The 13,842-nt window shown below is 41.4% G+C and overlaps 1 protein-coding gene across 7 annotated transcripts in view; it reads left to right on the top strand.

Moving 5' to 3' along the window:
• The window catches only part of LOC128640941 (microtubule-associated serine/threonine-protein kinase 2), a 538,333-nt gene extending 524,730 nt beyond the window's left edge, over nt 1-13,603 (top strand). For all 7 annotated transcript variants that reach the window (XM_053693406.1, XM_053693407.1, XM_053693409.1 and 4 more), the window contains 13 exons: nt 1,076-1,208; nt 1,497-1,662; nt 2,516-2,617; nt 2,704-2,826; nt 3,323-3,432; nt 4,311-4,462; nt 4,943-5,262; nt 5,476-5,691; nt 5,972-6,198; nt 7,792-7,914; nt 8,017-8,157; nt 8,476-8,650; nt 9,586-13,603. In XM_053693406.1, coding sequence (XP_053549381.1) covers nt 1,076-1,208; nt 1,497-1,662; nt 2,516-2,617; nt 2,704-2,826; nt 3,323-3,432; nt 4,311-4,462; nt 4,943-5,262; nt 5,476-5,691; nt 5,972-6,198; nt 7,792-7,914; nt 8,017-8,157; nt 8,476-8,650; nt 9,586-11,597 — 4,000 coding nt within the window. In that variant the 3' untranslated portion in view covers nt 11,598-13,603. The remainder of the gene's footprint in view (nt 1-1,075; nt 1,209-1,496; nt 1,663-2,515; nt 2,618-2,703; nt 2,827-3,322; nt 3,433-4,310; nt 4,463-4,942; nt 5,263-5,475; nt 5,692-5,971; nt 6,199-7,791; nt 7,915-8,016; nt 8,158-8,475; nt 8,651-9,585) is intronic.
• Nucleotides 13,604-13,842: the final 239 nt, after the last annotated feature.

The following is a 13,842-nucleotide window of genomic DNA, read 5'->3' on the forward strand; positions in this document are numbered from 1 at the left end:
CTTGGTTGAAATCTTTAATTCATCTTGCCTATGTTGAGTCGGGTAAAACTCCGCCTCAGAGGATTACAGCTCATTCTACTAGGTCAGTTTCTACTTTCTGGGCGTTTAGGAATGAAGCTTCGATTGATCAGATTTGCAAAGCAGCAACTTGGTCCTCTTTGCATACTTTTACTAAATTCTACCATTTTGATGTATTTTCTTCTTCTGAAGCAGTTTTTGGTAGAAAAGTACTTCAGGCAGCGGTTTCAGTTTGAATCTTCTGCTTATGTTTTTCATTAAACTTTATTTTGGGTGTGGATTATTTTCAGCAGGAATTGGCTGTCTTTATTTTATCCCTCCCTCTCTAGTGACTCTTGTGTGGAAAGATCCACATCTTGGGTAATCATTATCCCATACGTCACTAGCTCATGGACTCTTGCTAATTACATGAAAGAAAACATAATTTATGTAAGAACTTACCTGATAAATTCATTTCTTTCATATTAGCAAGAGTCCATGAGGCCCGCCCTTTTTTTGTGGTGGTTATGTTTTTTGTATAAAGCACAATTATTCCAATTCCTTATTTTATATGCTTTCGCACTTTTTTATCACCCCACTTCTTGGCTATTCGTTAAACTGAATTATGGGTGTGGTGAGGGGTGTATTTATAGGCATTTTGAGGTTTGTGAAACTTTGCCCCTCCTGGTAGGAATGTATATCCCATACGTCACTAGCTCATGGACTCTTGCTAATATGAAAGAAATGAATTTATCAGGTAAGTTCTTACATAAATTATGTTATATGCACAGCACAGTATATATCAGTAATTAAGTGCCTTAAAAAGCCTCTTGAGTGTTATAAGCGTTTGGTCTCATTACATGTGGCTCACGTTACCAGTAATTTGCGCTGTGGCGAAGCATAAATTACTTTTTTTTCTGCTAGCTCATCACTCTGACGCAGAGCAAAACGTGTAGGGTGGTTTAGTGTTAGTCACTCTACAATTAGGGTTTATTATGACTCCAGCACCTGCCCTCATATTGCTGATACCAGGGGGACGTCATTGCGTTTGTTGTTTATGTAGATGTTTTCTCTGCAGCCTCCTGATCACATCAATGGGTCACATCAAGCTGACAGATTTCGGTCTCTCTAAAATTGGTCTTATGAGTCTGACCACAAACCTGTATGAAGGACACATTGAGAAAGACACCCGAGAGTTCTTGGATAAACAGGTAATCAAATGCATGTCTTACAGCTGACAAGCTTGCTTGCTGACTCATTGTGACACATTAAGCAGCACAACGATCTTATGAACCTATGTTTTTTTTAATAACTATCCAGCACTTGTACAGTTCTCACCAATATGTTTTGTGCTGTAACAACTGAGATCCTGAAGTGGAGTAGTCAGATATTTAGTGTGTGACGTTACCACTGAGCCGTAACATAACGCAACAGCTGTAGCTACTGAACTGACTAAAGCACCCAGAAACTAATTAAATTCTTCTCCTCCGCAATCTTAGGTTTGTGGGACACCCGAGTATATTGCGCCCGAGGTGATTCTGAGGCAGGGTTATGGGAAACCAGTGGACTGGTGGGCGATGGGTATCATCCTCTATGAATTTCTGGTTGGCTGTGTGCCTTTCTTTGGGGACACCCCAGAAGAACTATTTGGGCAGGTGATTAGCGGTAAGTATTGTTATATTGACTTATAGATGGGATTAATAATCTCAACCCTGACCTTACTCATGCCTTATTGGTTTAGCTTTGTTTTACGTCGTATTTAAAGTTCAAGTCTACTCTGTGCGAACAATATCCAAGACTGTGACTGGCACCATGTTGGCAAGGCTGTGGCTTTGCTAAAGGAGGGTTTGTGTGGCAGCCCTGGGCAGTGAAAACCTGGCATTATGCACTGCTAAACAGATATCTGTGTTTCACATAAACTTAGTGTTCCTATTTATTTTTTTATATTTTTTATAATTAAATACTATATCTAGAGTTTATCCAAGAAGGCCAGGCCTTTAGATCTGGCATTTCAGACTGTGAAACTCTGTGTAGTAACCAGTGCATAACCCTGTGTACACCACTTGTTTCTTTAAGAACTGTCATTGTTTTTAATCCCAGGGTTGTGACTTTGGAAAAAGAATGTTTTTTTGTTTGTTTTTTAACACATTAAAATCTATCGATTTGTGAATCAGTCAATAACTCTGCTTGTTTGATAAATGTTTAATTGCTTTTTGTTCCCATATTAATTTGCAATTAAGACTGTCACGCTTGTGACATACGTATGTCTGAAGCATCATTGCTCTGCCTGCATGCCAGTACGTCTCCTTTTTGCTCTGTTGCTTGTGCCCATGGGTGCATTTTGTAGGAAAATGCCAGGTGCAGAAATGTTTTCAACATCTGTGCTGTTTACACACAACATTTAACAAGGCTGCAAAATATAAATCTTCTTGCAATGAATTTGCTTGGGATGATGAGAGAAATGAGATGCAGCAAAATAAATATGTTGATCTCATTCTGTTGCGTGTGATTTTTACAGATGAAATAGCATGGCCAGATGGGGAAGATGCTTTACCTACTGACGCTCAAGATCTCATCTCAATGCTTCTCCATCAGAATGCCATGGAGCGACTGGGGACAGGTACCAGCCATTCTCTAGCACTTTAGACATATGCATGTGTGCTTCTTAGTTCGTTCCCTGCAGAAATGATATTTTGTGCTTTCTAGGGGGTACGTATGAGGTCAAGCAGCATCAGTTTTTTAAGGATTTGGACTGGAACGGATTACTTCGCCAGAAAGCAGAATTTATTCCACAGCTGGAATCTGAGGATGACACCAGTTACTTTGACAGTAAGGTCATTTTATTTACTATCAGTACAGTACATATATATTATACTGGCCGTAATGATACCCAGAGGTCTTCTGCTGAAGGTTTAAAGCCCTTGCAAGGCTGACCTGCCACAAACAGGGGCTCGTGTGAGCAACATAAGTCATATATCCAAAGTAAACGAGACAGCAGTTAAAGGGACATTAAAGTGCAAAATGAAATGCTTTGGTGTGTAAGAAGTGTTTGTTGCTTATAGCTACATGTTTAACCTGACACACATGTTCTGCTTATGTATTCTGTTTATATGGCTGCACATTGGTGCGTAGAGATATTTTGCAGATTGGCAGACAATAGGTTAAAGGTAACAGCTGCAAGTAATAAACCAAATCTTTATTTCCTTATGTATATGGAAGGCATGAGCTTTACACTGATCTGCCTGTAGCACATATCATTATTTTCAGACATTGCCTGTATGTTTTGTGCTCAGAACGGTTCATACATATGTTGTTGTTCACACAGCTCGCTCAGAACGGTATCAGCACATGGACTCAGAAGAGGAGGAGGACACAAACGATGAGGATCCTGTAGAAATCAGGCAGTTCTCATCATGCTCACCCCGATTTAGCAAGGTGATTGCTTTTTCTCAGTTTTACCCTTTTAAACGTGTTTTGGTAAAGTTTGCTGTAACTGCAGGTGTATGGCTATTGTAGATAACAGAACCCAGCAGTAAGTCAACACAGGTGTCATTAGCTGGATCTAGTACAGTACACGTGTGTCATTAGCCGGATCTAGTACCGTACACGTGTGTCATTAGCCGGATCTAGTACCGTACACGTGTGTCATTAGCCGGATCTAGTACCGTACACGTGTGTCATTAGCCGGATCTAGTACCGTACACGTGTGTCATTAGCCGGATCTAGTACCGTACACGTGTGTCATTAGCCGGATCTAGTACCGTACACATGTGTGATTAGCCGGATCTAGTACCATACACGTCTCTTATTTGCCTGATCTAGTACCGTACACGTCTGTCATTAGCCTGATCTAGTACTGTACACGTCTGTCATTAGCCTGATCTAGTATAGTACGTGTGTGTCATTAGCCGGATCTAGTACCGTACACAGGGGGGGGGGGGGTGCCATTAGCCTGATCTAGTACCGTAATTGGGGGGGGGGGGGCATTAGCCGGATCGAGTACCTACACGGGGGGCATTAGCCGGATTTAGTACCTACACGGTGGGCATTAGCAGGATCTGGTACCGTACACCGGGGGGCATTAGCCGGATCTAGTACCATACACGGGGTCATTAGCTGGATCTAGTACAGTACACGGGTGTCAGCCAGATCTAGTACAGTACACGGGTGTCAGCCAGATCTAGTACAGTACACTGGGGGCCAGCAGCCAGATCTAGCACAGTGCATGGGGTCATTAGCTGGATCCAGTACAGCAAGGTGCAGTTTGCACTGTATTCAGCTCTACCAGGCCTCATCTCTGTTTGTGTTCTCAGGTTTATAGCAGCATGGAACGACTTTCTGTTCATGAAGAGAAAACTCCACCCCCCACAAAACGAAGTTTAAGTGAGGAAAAAGAGGACAAGCTGGACTGTCTGGGTGGGCTGAAGAGTAGAGATCGAAGCTGGATTATAGGCTCTCCTGAAATGTAAGTGATCCCACTACTAATGAATGACTCATTTTGCTGCAAAGAGAAAGTTTCCTGATAATAAAGTTACATTTCCCTAGTTTGTAGCAGCAGGGACCAGCAACAGACTCACTGCGTAGGTTAGCTGTGTTTCAGAATAAAATGAGACAGCTTCTATAACTCTTGGGGACAAAACTAAAGATTGTTTGCACTGGCCAGTTCTCTCATGTGGTCTTCCCTAGAGCTATCTGTGGATTAATTAAAAAGTAATTAGTGTGTTAACACCAGTCTTTGTCTAAGACCATTGTGAAATAGTAATTTTCCTAATTTCCTCGCAATATAAAAAGTATCCCATAATGCTGTGCTGCTGTTACAAACCGAATGTCTTGCACAAAGAAAGCAAGCAGAACCCTTGTGTGCTTGATGGACATTATTGCAGAGTTATTCTATTATGTCTCATTCATATATTGACCACATAGAATTTTTTTCTTTCCCCTTTAGTCTCCGTAAGCGCCTATCAGCCTCCGAGTCCTCACACACAGAAAGCGACTCCAGCCCTCCTCTGACAGTTCGGAGACGATGTTCAGCTCTGGTGGATATGCCACGTTTTGCAATCTCCATGGAAGACGAATTACAATCTCCAAAGGCCCCACATCTTCCTCCACAACATGGAGTTTCCACCCCAACCCAACCCCCCCGAAACAGAGTTCCCTTGTCTGCACCAGAACAGCCCGTGGAGCGTGAGCTCAAGCTTGATGAAGAAATCGCTCCATCCACCCCATGCTCGACCATCAGCAACAGCAGCTCCGCCACATTAACAGGTACAGCCGTATGGACATTTACTGTAGCTTTCTTGCTACACTTAGACCTGTAAGTTTGGTGAAACTGATCACACAGAGCACTTAGTATAATGGTGTTTTGCTGCTCTTGCCTTACCTTCCATGCTTTTATAGATTATATTAGCAACTCAGTCTAGTGTGCATGATCACCACCAGCTCCATATGCCAATAATTTCATCTCTTCTCTGATCCCAGCTGGCAGCACTGCTGACTTCTCAGACCACAGCTCCCATTTCACTGGCACAGAAGGATCTGATTTCACCACTCCTAAAGCCACAAGTGACTTGGCTGTGAGACGAGCTCGCCACCGGCTCCTCTCTGGGGATTCCGTGGAGAAACGTTCCTCCCGCCCCGTTAACAAAGTCATCAAGTCAGCCTCTGCAACTGCACTGTCGCTCATGATTCCCTCTGGTGAGCTATTCTATGCAGCAGGCAGACAGGCTGTGCGATGAGTGTTAGACTATTGGTTTTGTACCAAAACATTTCTGTGCTTATTGTTCTTCAGTTTTATTAATCATAACCATGGCTGATGTCGAGTTTGATCCTGCTACTTTGTGTGTGCTGATTCGTCTGCCCTAATGTTGGTTTATACAATAAAATGTACTTATATTGTCTGACCATATTCTGTACACTTGTCCTCACACAACAGACATAGTCACCAATACTGAGTGTTGTTGTTTTCTTACTACAGATCACCACACTTGCTCACCCCTCGCCAGTCCCATGTCCCCGCGTTCTCTCTCCTCAAACCCATCATCCCGAGATTCCTCACCAAACAGAGATTTCTCCCCGGCTGTCTCCCACCTCAAGCCGGCAATCACTATATATCGCATTGGCAAAAAGTACGGATTCACCCTGAGGGCCATCCGCGTCTACATGGGAGAAAGCGATGTCTATACTGTTCATCACATAGTGTGGGTATGTATGTACCTTGATAGAGGCTTTTATTTCAGCAGTTCACACATGAATCTGCTTTAGTTCAGTCTGCCGATAAATATTTGGGCACTCGCTGGTTGCTTAGTTGTTGCTGGAAAGCCCAGCTGTTTTACTGTAATCATTAGAGTGTTATAAGTCTACAGATGTGAGCGATAGCGCAAGAGTGCCAGTTGTTGTCAAGCCTCATAGTGTCTTTGTTACAAGTCAGTAAAATCTAAAAAAAAGTCAGTGATCGAGGGAGATTCTTGCAAACACTATCTGTGCTCTTGTAACCAGCTACTGCAATTCTATGAGGGTTCAACAAATTTTTGTGTCTGTTACTAAATACAAACTACAATGGTGTTTGCCCCAGGGAGCAGTCCGAGCTGAATGATTTGAGATGATATCATCTATATATGTACAGTGTTGTGGCAGTAGGGTGTATTTTGGCCTATACCTAGGAGTTTATGAAGGGGTAATGATTTTGCTGCATGGTCAGTTGAAGTTAAACAGATGTGTGCATTCAGAGGAGGCTATTTTTGATTTTCAGCTCTTTTTGGAGCCGAATATCTTCTTGTGCAAGGGAAACGCACTAAAATCAGGTTTTGCACAGATATTCAGCTCCGAAAAATAGCCGAATTGTGAAAAAAACCTCCTACTTCTGCATTTGGCAGTGAACAAAACTGCTGAATGCACACATCCTATTAAACTAGGGATACGCAGGAACAGGTTAATACCACACCTCCTCTGCCCCTGTTAAGTGAGTAGTGCTCTTGGAAAGGCATCAGGTCTCACTGTGGCATAAAACAGCCCGGCACATGGCTGATCTGCTAGAAACAAAGCTGTTTTTAGGCTGCATGTCACTGTCTGTACTCCTATGGCTAATGAAATCTGTTTATTATTATTTTTATTATTAATAGCCCTACATATACGAATTGCCTCTGAATGCACTAAGTGTTGTATGTGTGAGTATTAGTGGGAAGTGTCTGCAGTGGGTTTGTATTGTTTAGTATCATTACTGAGTTACTGCACCCTCTGTGTATTACAAATACTAACTGTATCCTGTACATAGCTGTATGGCAACGGCAAACTGTATGTTTTAGCACAATACACAGTATCAGTGAGTAATATCCATAACTTCTATAGCACAGAGCACAAGTTCTCCAACAGCTTTATTGTATCTTTCCAGAATTTTTGTATGTATCTCCCTAGTGCTCTGGTTATGTGTATTAAGTCTGATTCAGTAATTGGGACATAATACCTCATTCAGTTTGGGTATCTCCAGGTCCTGCACAATTGTTCACAGCACATCTGGTGGGAAAGGGGGAGGAGCAGAATTTGTAGTGCCTAGAGCAACACAATCCCTAAATACGCCCCTGCTTACTGGCATGTCATTTAACAAAGTACCTTATAAATTGTGACGAACCATAGAACTGTGACACTCGGACATCGCTCTGGCTTTATACTAGTGAAATGATTAACCTGTTTTGTCCTCATTGATTTATAGAAAACTGTGTCTGATATCTGTTTTGTGCTAAATATGTCACTTGGTAATTGTAAACATACCCGTATAGTAACTGCTTGTTTTATTCTCAGCATGTGGAAGAGGATGGCCCTGCTCAGGAAGCTGGTCTGAAGGAAGGTGACTTAATCACACATGTCAACGGGGAGTCAGTGCACGGATTAGTGCACACAGAGGTGGTGGAGCTGATCCTAAAGGTACAGCCGAGACTGTAAACCCTGTAGTGCTCTAATAACCTCCAGTGCCTGTGCAACACCTGGCATGAAACACTAACAAGTAATAATATTTATGTCACACAGAGCGGGGGTAAGGTCTCCATCTCTACAACACCTTTTGAAAATACTTCAATCAAAGTTGGACCAGCACGAAAACTCAGCTACAAGTCAAAGATGGCGCGAAGGAACAAGAAATCAAAAACAAAAGAGGGGCAGGAAAGGCAAGTCTAAGATTTGCTTTATTGCTGGGGGGCATATAATTGGCACCCGGGGTAGCTTGTGTCATATTGTCGAAGGGGGGACGGCAGTGATGGGTGTTTAATTTAGCACGTTATTAGCAGCTGGGAAGCTTTGTTTTCTCTGCAGAACCAGTAATCGTATATCATACATTGTGTATTTTTTTCAGATGTGCTGCATATAGATAGTACAGCCCCTTACCAGCATTATATAGATACTAATTCCATAACTGGTGCATCTCAGGGAATTTCCAAACACAAATATTTATTTTAATAATTTATTTACTTATTTATTTTATCTAGTAAGAAAAAGTGCTCGTTATTCCGAAAGATCACAAAGCAGGCGTCTCTGCTCCACACCAGCCGCAGTCTGTCCTCTCTGAACCGTTCCCTGTCATCAAGCGAGAGTGTCCCAGGGTCCCCAACTCATGTCTTGTCCCCCCGATCTCCCACACAGAGTTACAGATCCACTCCAGACTCGGGTAATAATCACACAGCAAAACAGGACAGTGAAGCTGGTGCAACTGGGATAGGATTACATATTTATTGACATTTGTTTAGAATGTTAGGAAAAAAAGTAAAATAATAGAACCAGCAGCATTTCCCAAGGTTTTCGCTCAGGAAGCTTGTTTAGTTAAAGTGAATTGCAGCATTTCTATATAGCAGTTGCAATTTGGACCATTACCTTGACCGGTGTATAGGGGGAGTGCTGCTGATATAACAATTGTAACCATGCAGTGATGCAGAGACCCTATTACATGGGATACACATCCGTATTGTACAAGGGCTGAGAGAGAGGAGACATATACTTTGTAATCTTGCTCTTGAGCTAGTCATGCGTAATTATTGTATCAAACTTAATGTTAAACTGATCTGAAGAATCAGCTTACAGAGACTGTAAACACCATGATAAAATTATATAAATGGTTTAGTTGTGTAATAAAACAACGTTGCAATGTATCTTATTTTGGCCTCTTTTCATGAAATTTAGCTCTGAAAATTGAGTTATTTCTATTTCTCAGATCTTGAAATTCACCTGCTGACTTATTAAAGCTAACCCTGCTACACATATGTTCCTAATTGGCGTTATCATATAATAACTGCAAAACAAAGCACTGTTTACTAACTTTGACAGTGACTAACCTTGTCTGCAGACTAAAGCCCTGATTGGCTCCTACAATTAAAATAAATGGTGGGTGCAGTAAAAAGGATATTAATTTGTTTTAGAAACGTTGAACATGGGGATATTTTATTTTATAGCAACAGAAATGTAATTACAAGGTGTTTACTGTCCCTTTTTAATTAATAAAAAGATTTCATAAATACATCATTAACAATAAATTATCCTTCATTATATAATATTGTTTACAGCTGTTTTTTTCAGATATTACAATATTAAATGTGTTTTTGTTTTCAGTTGGTGGAAATTCTTCACAAAGCAGCTCCCCCAGCTCCAGTGTTCCCAACTCTCCAGCCAGTTCTGGGCACATCCGGCCGAGCTCCCTACATGGGTTGGCACCAAAGCTCCAAAGACAGTACCGGTCTCCGCGGAGAAAGTCTGCCGGGAATATACCACTCTCCCCTTTGGCACACACGCCATCACCTACATCCCAGTCCACATCTCCTCAGCGTTCCCCATCTCCTTTACCTGGTCACACCCTTGGGAACTGCAATATTTTTCAGTCCTTTCCAGTCAAGTTGCATTCTTCTCCACCCCTGGTTAGACAAATATCAAGGCCAAAAAGTGCAGAACCTCCAAGGTCACCGCTTCTGAAAAGGGTACAGTCTGCAGAGAAGCTCTCTGGCTCCTTGTCATCTGACAAAAAGCTTTCTTGTTCACGCAAGCACAGCTTGGACATCTCTCACTCAGAGTTCAAGAAGGAAATAATGCATAGAGACCTGAGTTTGCAGAGCCTGCCTGAGTCCACCAGCGAGAACACAGGAGGGAAGGTGGGTCTTGCAGAAAAGGGAACTCTGCAGAAACCATCTTCAAGGAAGCTTGGTGCGATCCGTCAAGACAGAGTGGAGAGAAGGGAATCTCTGCAAAAGCAGGATGCCATAAGGGAAGTAGATTCATCTGAGGATGAAACTGATGAAGGGTCTGAGGACAGTCAGGATGGGAGAAGGTTGGAAAGAGCATCGTTTAGAACTTACCAGGACTCTGGATCTGGTCTGAATGATAAGTATTCCTGCCAAATGATGAGCAAGAGCAGCACAGAGGATGATACGTTCCTGCCCCGTGATTTGCACTGCAAGCATGAAACAAAAGAACCATATATGCAGGCTGACAATAGCATCACAAGGAGGTTTCTTAATAAAACAGGGGCTCTGACAGCTGATAAAACAAAGACTCTTCTTGAAACTTGTTTGGAAGCAGCTGCTCAAATAAAAACTGTAAAGCACAAAACAAGTTTTGATGAGGTATCAAGGAATCCGTTATCACTGGAGGAAAAACCTCTACACTTATCAAACCAGGATCACAGGGGAAGCGAGAAAAAGTGCACACCGAAAACCTCTGTATTGCAAAAAGATCACAACATCACTGTAAACGGGGCTAAATGTCAGCCAAGTCAAGGTAGCCGTGCAGATCATTTAGATGGTGACTCTGTACAGTCAGCACATTCTGTGGTCTTGCCTTGTGAGCAACAGGGTGGTTCATCAACAGACTCTGTTAGCTGCTTGGCTACAGTGTCAGCTAGTGGTCCTGTATCCAATGCAAATGTGCAATATATCTCCAATGTCTATGAGCATGGACTGCAGAGACCTTCTGAAAATCAAAGCACTTTAAAAACCCAAGGTCCTTCAGACGGTGAAACAGTCTTGTCTAGTCCTATGGAAACGGTCTCCTCCACTGTGGCCAGCGATAAAACCCCTATAGTATCTCACCTTGCCACTGTGGCCATTGATAAAACCCCTATAGTATCTCATCTATCCACTGTGGCCAGCGATAAAAACCCTATAGTATCTCACCTTGCCACTGTGGCCAGAAGTGTCTTGGGACCAGTTAAGCTTAGTATCCCCGGACTAAAAGATTCAGACGACCAATCTGGTAAAAGGGAAAAGCCTTCAAAGCAAAAGAGATGTCAGGTCTCAAGGTCTGAATCTGCACAGGAAGTTATCAGCTCAATTGCTGCTGATGATGCTGTTAGGACATACGGATCTCTCATCGAGAGTTCAGGGCCCCAGCAGCGAGACTGCACATCTCTTCTCAAGCATGCTGACAGCTCTCGAGTCTCTAGTGTTTCTTTACCATCGAAGTATAAACAGTCTGGGGACAGACATTGTGTGCGATCACCGTCACTACCAGACGTCAGTCAGACTCTCTTAACAGATCAAAGGAGGGAACAAGACAAAATCAAAGAGTTTTTGAAACGTACACAAGCACATGACTGTCCCTCACAGCACACAGATACAGTAGAAAAAACATAGAGTCCTCCATTGAACTAGTTTACGTCTGACCTCAGACCATGTTACATTTGTGTACATTTCTGTATATCTTTGTATAATTTTTCATGGTGTTTGTTTGTTTTTTGTACATTACTTTCTGGTTTTCCATCTTGATGTTCTCCTTATGTTCACAGATTACATGATACAGGGTATCTTAAACGCAGGGTTTTTTAATCCCCTAAACATATAGAGTTTTCATTTGGTGCTGATACATGACCGGAAAAACACACTCGTGTTGTGTTTGAGTTAGAGGGTGTGAACTCTTTGAACTGTTTGGCCTTATATTGACATGAAGTTGCAGAATATAGAAGTAAAAAAGTATAAAAATGTCAAATTGCTTATTTACCTGAGGTTGGTGGCAAATGGAAGTATAGATTGCTTAATTGTCCACAGTGGATGTTCAGAGCTTACAGACCATGTAGTGCAAAACATGGAAAAATGGATTAGAAAAATCTGTTGAACAGTAAATTATGGTTAGAATTTAATCTGATAAAATGAGGCTTTTATTGTCCCCAGATCAGTACAGGTGCCTCTCACTAAACTGAGGAAATACATAAAATAAATGTACGGTACCTGCATACACTATGTTAATGAGTAATTGGGTTGAAATAATGCAGACAGGTCACAGCAGGCTCCCAGGGGTTAATGTTTATAGCTTTAAAACCTCAGTCTGATTGTATCACCCAGTTTATAGCAATAACAATGTACGTCTTTATCACATCTGTCTTTTTATACTTTATTTTATAATCCGTTTTTTTTTTTAATTTGTAACCAAAAGACCGAGAGGTAACAGGGAACAAGAAATGTAGCTCACTTACAAGAATTCATAAAGACGAAATAGAGAAATGAGCCATTTTTTGGATGACATTGTGAAGATGGGTGAGATTTTCTATCCATTAATATAACAAAGATCAGGTTAATGACTGTATACAACATATCCAGAATCTCTTAGTACATAATAACATTACCTGACATAATGACATTACCTGATAGTTGGCTATGTTAATACATGATGCTGTTTAAAACAGAAAGATCCTTCCACGTAATGTACTTTATCTCAGGGATTTGCTTGGTGACAAGGGTGACATGGCCAGCATGTTGTATATTTTGCAGTTCCTTTATTATAAATCGTAATGTATGCGCCTTATTCTCCGACATAATAGACCGATAACTATGAGCAATTATAATGAATCAACCTACTTATGTGCCACAGTAATTCCTTTACCGTGTATCCTTGGTACACAGTCAAGTAATAAGGCTGGATTATATATAATATATATTAGCTGCCCTCTCAGAGCACAACATTAGCGTATATAGAGCACTAGAGAATAGATGCACTTAGTTTAACAAAAGGAATACAGAATCCCCAGTTCTGTTTTATTTGTAACACATTGGGGATCAATAAGATGTTGGGATAATGCTTGAACGCTGTCTTCCCTTTTACTTTGTAAATAGCAAATATTTTACACTCCTGGTGTCCACTCTGTCATTCCTGTTTTTGGCCATTCTTCTAAGTTTGGTTTTTTGAAGACTTGAAATACATTTCTGGACCAACCACTGACAAATATTCTCTGCAATAGCATCAACAACAAAAAAAACTTCTGTTTACTGCAATTGTGTGTACGTTTACTGTGAACTTGTTGTATGCGCTGCTCGCTAAGGGTTGCAGTACTTTAATGACCTCACTTCATCAGTGTTTCTCGTAAAGGTACGTGTTTTTTTTATATCTCAAAATGCATTAGTTAGCGTAAGCACTAGCAAGTTCAATGAAAACTTGTGGAATTGAATGAAATGCGCGCCTGGGTTTCTCCATTTATTTTTCATTTAAAATGAGGAATCCAATCTCTTTAATGAAAATGAAACCAAACTGAAAGTTAGAGATGGGTGGGCAAAGTGCTATTGTGTGACTGAAAACTCTAATGACTGCAAATGGTTTGCTCGGTACCTGACACTACCCAGCATCCAATAAACACATTTTGCTTCTGCAAGTCTTGTGTGTTCATTGTCCCGTTTGAGTGAAATCCTTGTACGTTTTAATTTGTTTGTGTTTTCTGGCAGCTATTCAACCTGTCCATGTCCGCTAAAAGTCATAGTATGAATTATTACCAACCCAGACCGGTAATTCAATCACAAAACCAATGTGTAACACAATCATTTAACTTCCTGGTGCCAGAACTTAGAGAATCCAGGTTTCAGATCATTAATCCATCAGTCAAGTGATTCAAGC

Source organism: Bombina bombina, chromosome 10 (genome assembly GCF_027579735.1).
Source record: "Bombina bombina isolate aBomBom1 chromosome 10, aBomBom1.pri, whole genome shotgun sequence".
Taxonomy (NCBI): Eukaryota; Metazoa; Chordata; class Amphibia; order Anura; family Bombinatoridae; genus Bombina; species Bombina bombina.